Raw genomic sequence first — 2482 nt, forward strand, 5'->3', positions numbered from 1 at the left:
GAGTCCCGTCTAATAACAATCATCCACATCATCATCATTATAATCATTATCATTATCATTATCATCATTATGATCATTATCATCATCATCATCATCATTATTATCATTATTATCATTATTATTATTATTATTATTATAATTATTATTAATATTAACACCGTCACTACCACTACTCTCTCTCTCTCTCTCTCTCTCTCTCTCTCTCTTTCTGTCTGTCTGTCTGTCTGTCTGTCTGTCTCTCTCTCTCTCTCTCTCTCTCTCTCTCTCTCTCTCTCTCTCTCTCTCTCTCTCTCTCTCTCTCTCTCTCTTTCTTTTTGATTGTATTATTACCACCGCCAAAGAAGGTTATGTGTTTGCCTGTGTCCGTTTGTTTGTTTGTTTGTTTGTTTGTCTCTTTGTCCGCGAGAAAGGGCCAGTCACCCCTTGGAGGAGGTATGCGTGTTCCGAGTCCCGTCTAATAACCATCATCATCATCATCATCATCATCATTCATTATTATCATCATCATCATCATCATTATTATTATTATTATTATTATTATTATTATTATTATTATAATTCGTTGGGTCTGGTTAGTACTTGGATGGGTGACCGCCTGGGAACACCAGATGCTGTTGGCATCCCTACGTGTCAAGTGGGGTTGGTGGAGGATTAGTGCCCCTCCCTGTAAAACAATTAACTCTAAGCCCTTGGCCACCCCGTGTGGGATACATGGCGTCTGGCAATGAATGAATGATTATAATTGTTATTATTATATATATTATTATTATATTTATTATTAGTAGTAATATTAGTATTATATTTGCTACATCCTTACACACAACGAATAACATCACCGACATAGTAATGCAGGTAGAAATGAAAGAGGAACGGACCAGTGAAAGAGCCAGTGCTGGAGAACACAGTTTAGAATGTGAATTGGGTATGGCATTTCGGAACAAAATCTGGGGGAAGGTATGATAACATCTATGTTATTTGAAGCCTATGCAACTGTTCTAGAAGCAGTTGCATGTTGAGACACTCTTTTCAATACTATTTCAGTAGGTTTGATAGGAAAGCGAGGTTTGTTAGCTGCATCATGTCTGACAACGATAGTGATGAACTAGATTATACACATCACTAATTCATATATTGTCTGTAATGTTCTAAAAGTCATATTCTTTGTTTGTAGCCACCACATGAAAACCATAAGGTATGGAAGAAAAGGGTGTCAATTAAACTTTCTATTTTATTACAGATCACAAGGTCTTAATACCTTGTCCATCCCCCTTGGGCCTCAATAACAGCCTGCAGGCGGGAAGGCATGGAGTTCACCAAGTTAGTACAGATGTTTGGACGACGTCTGATGCTCTCCCACACCTCTCTCGTCTTCATTTCTACGGCATCCCTGGTGATGTCACGAACCTCCCAGTCTTCGACCATAATCCCCCACAAGTTTTCTATGGGGTTCATGTCACACCCTTTAGAAGGCTAGTCAATAAGGTGAAACTCTGGGTGTTGACGGAACCAGTTCATCACTGAGTTGCTGGTATGAATTGGGGAGCGGTCTTGGACAAGTATGATGTCGTTTGGTTCCGGGATGGCGTATGCACGGACTGATGGCAAGAGCGAAGTTTCCAAAATATTTATGTAATCTTCAGCATTAAGATAACCGTCCATGGTCACCAACTCTCCTGGGCCTGCTGCCCACATCCAACCATAACAAGACACTGACAACCTCCCACTTCTTGCTCTCTCGGTAATGTTTATGGCATCATAACGAGTGTTTGCCAATCGCCAGCAGTGTTTCCCAGTTGTTGCCACACTTTGAAATTATTTTTCATCCGTAAAAATCACATTCTGCCAGAAGTCCACACCATACTGCCTGTATCGCTGAGCGAATCTTAGTCGTGTCTCCTTATGTTGTTGACTCAGTTTCTCCTTTTCTGCTGCAGTGTAGCAGTGCAGCCCCACCTCATGAAGGCGACGTCTCGTTGTCACAGGGTGACACTGTAGCTGTAGTTCGTGTGTCAACGTGACTGCTGTTTTCTTTGGAGCTTGACTGGCAGCAACAGCGAGCCTTTCGTCTTCATCAGGCGTGGTCACCCGAGGCCGCCCTGACCTCGATCTAGTCGTCACGTGTCCCTCCTCTTCATATCTACGTATCCATAATCTCACTGTGTTCTTACTGATACCCATAACGCGGCTGATTTCGTTTATTGACATTCCAGCTTGATAGCGGCCAACTATCTGACTTCTTTGGCATATGACCTCTGGACGATTTGCTCGAATGTTTGGTGAACGTAAGCCACGTCGTCTACCCTGAACGTCCATAACTGTTGAAGCAATACCATATAGTAGCATCAACACGAGTATCAAGACTTACCTCCAAATATAAGCATCTGTGTCGAGATAATGATAAACAATATGTAACACACAGTAAAAAGTTGTTAGTCAAAGTTGTTACGCTAAAATGTAGGCCAAATCATAAAATAATCAATCA

The 2482-nt window shown here is 41.4% G+C and overlaps 1 protein-coding gene across 1 annotated transcript; it reads right to left on the bottom strand.

Annotated features, from left to right (window-relative positions):
• Positions 1-1812: 1812 nt before the first annotated feature.
• On the bottom strand, positions 1813-2178 carry LOC145400795 (uncharacterized). Its single transcript, XM_080273231.1, has one exon. The coding sequence runs from the start codon at positions 2176-2178 to the stop codon at positions 1813-1815; it is 366 nt and encodes a 121-aa protein (XP_080129357.1).
• Positions 2179-2482: the final 304 nt, after the last annotated feature.

The sequence above is a fragment of the Coenobita brevimanus genome, chromosome 53 (genome assembly GCF_032717465.1).
Source record: "Coenobita brevimanus isolate Jiangsu-jjx chromosome 53, ASM3271746v2, whole genome shotgun sequence".
Taxonomy (NCBI): domain Eukaryota; kingdom Metazoa; phylum Arthropoda; class Malacostraca; order Decapoda; family Coenobitidae; genus Coenobita; species Coenobita brevimanus.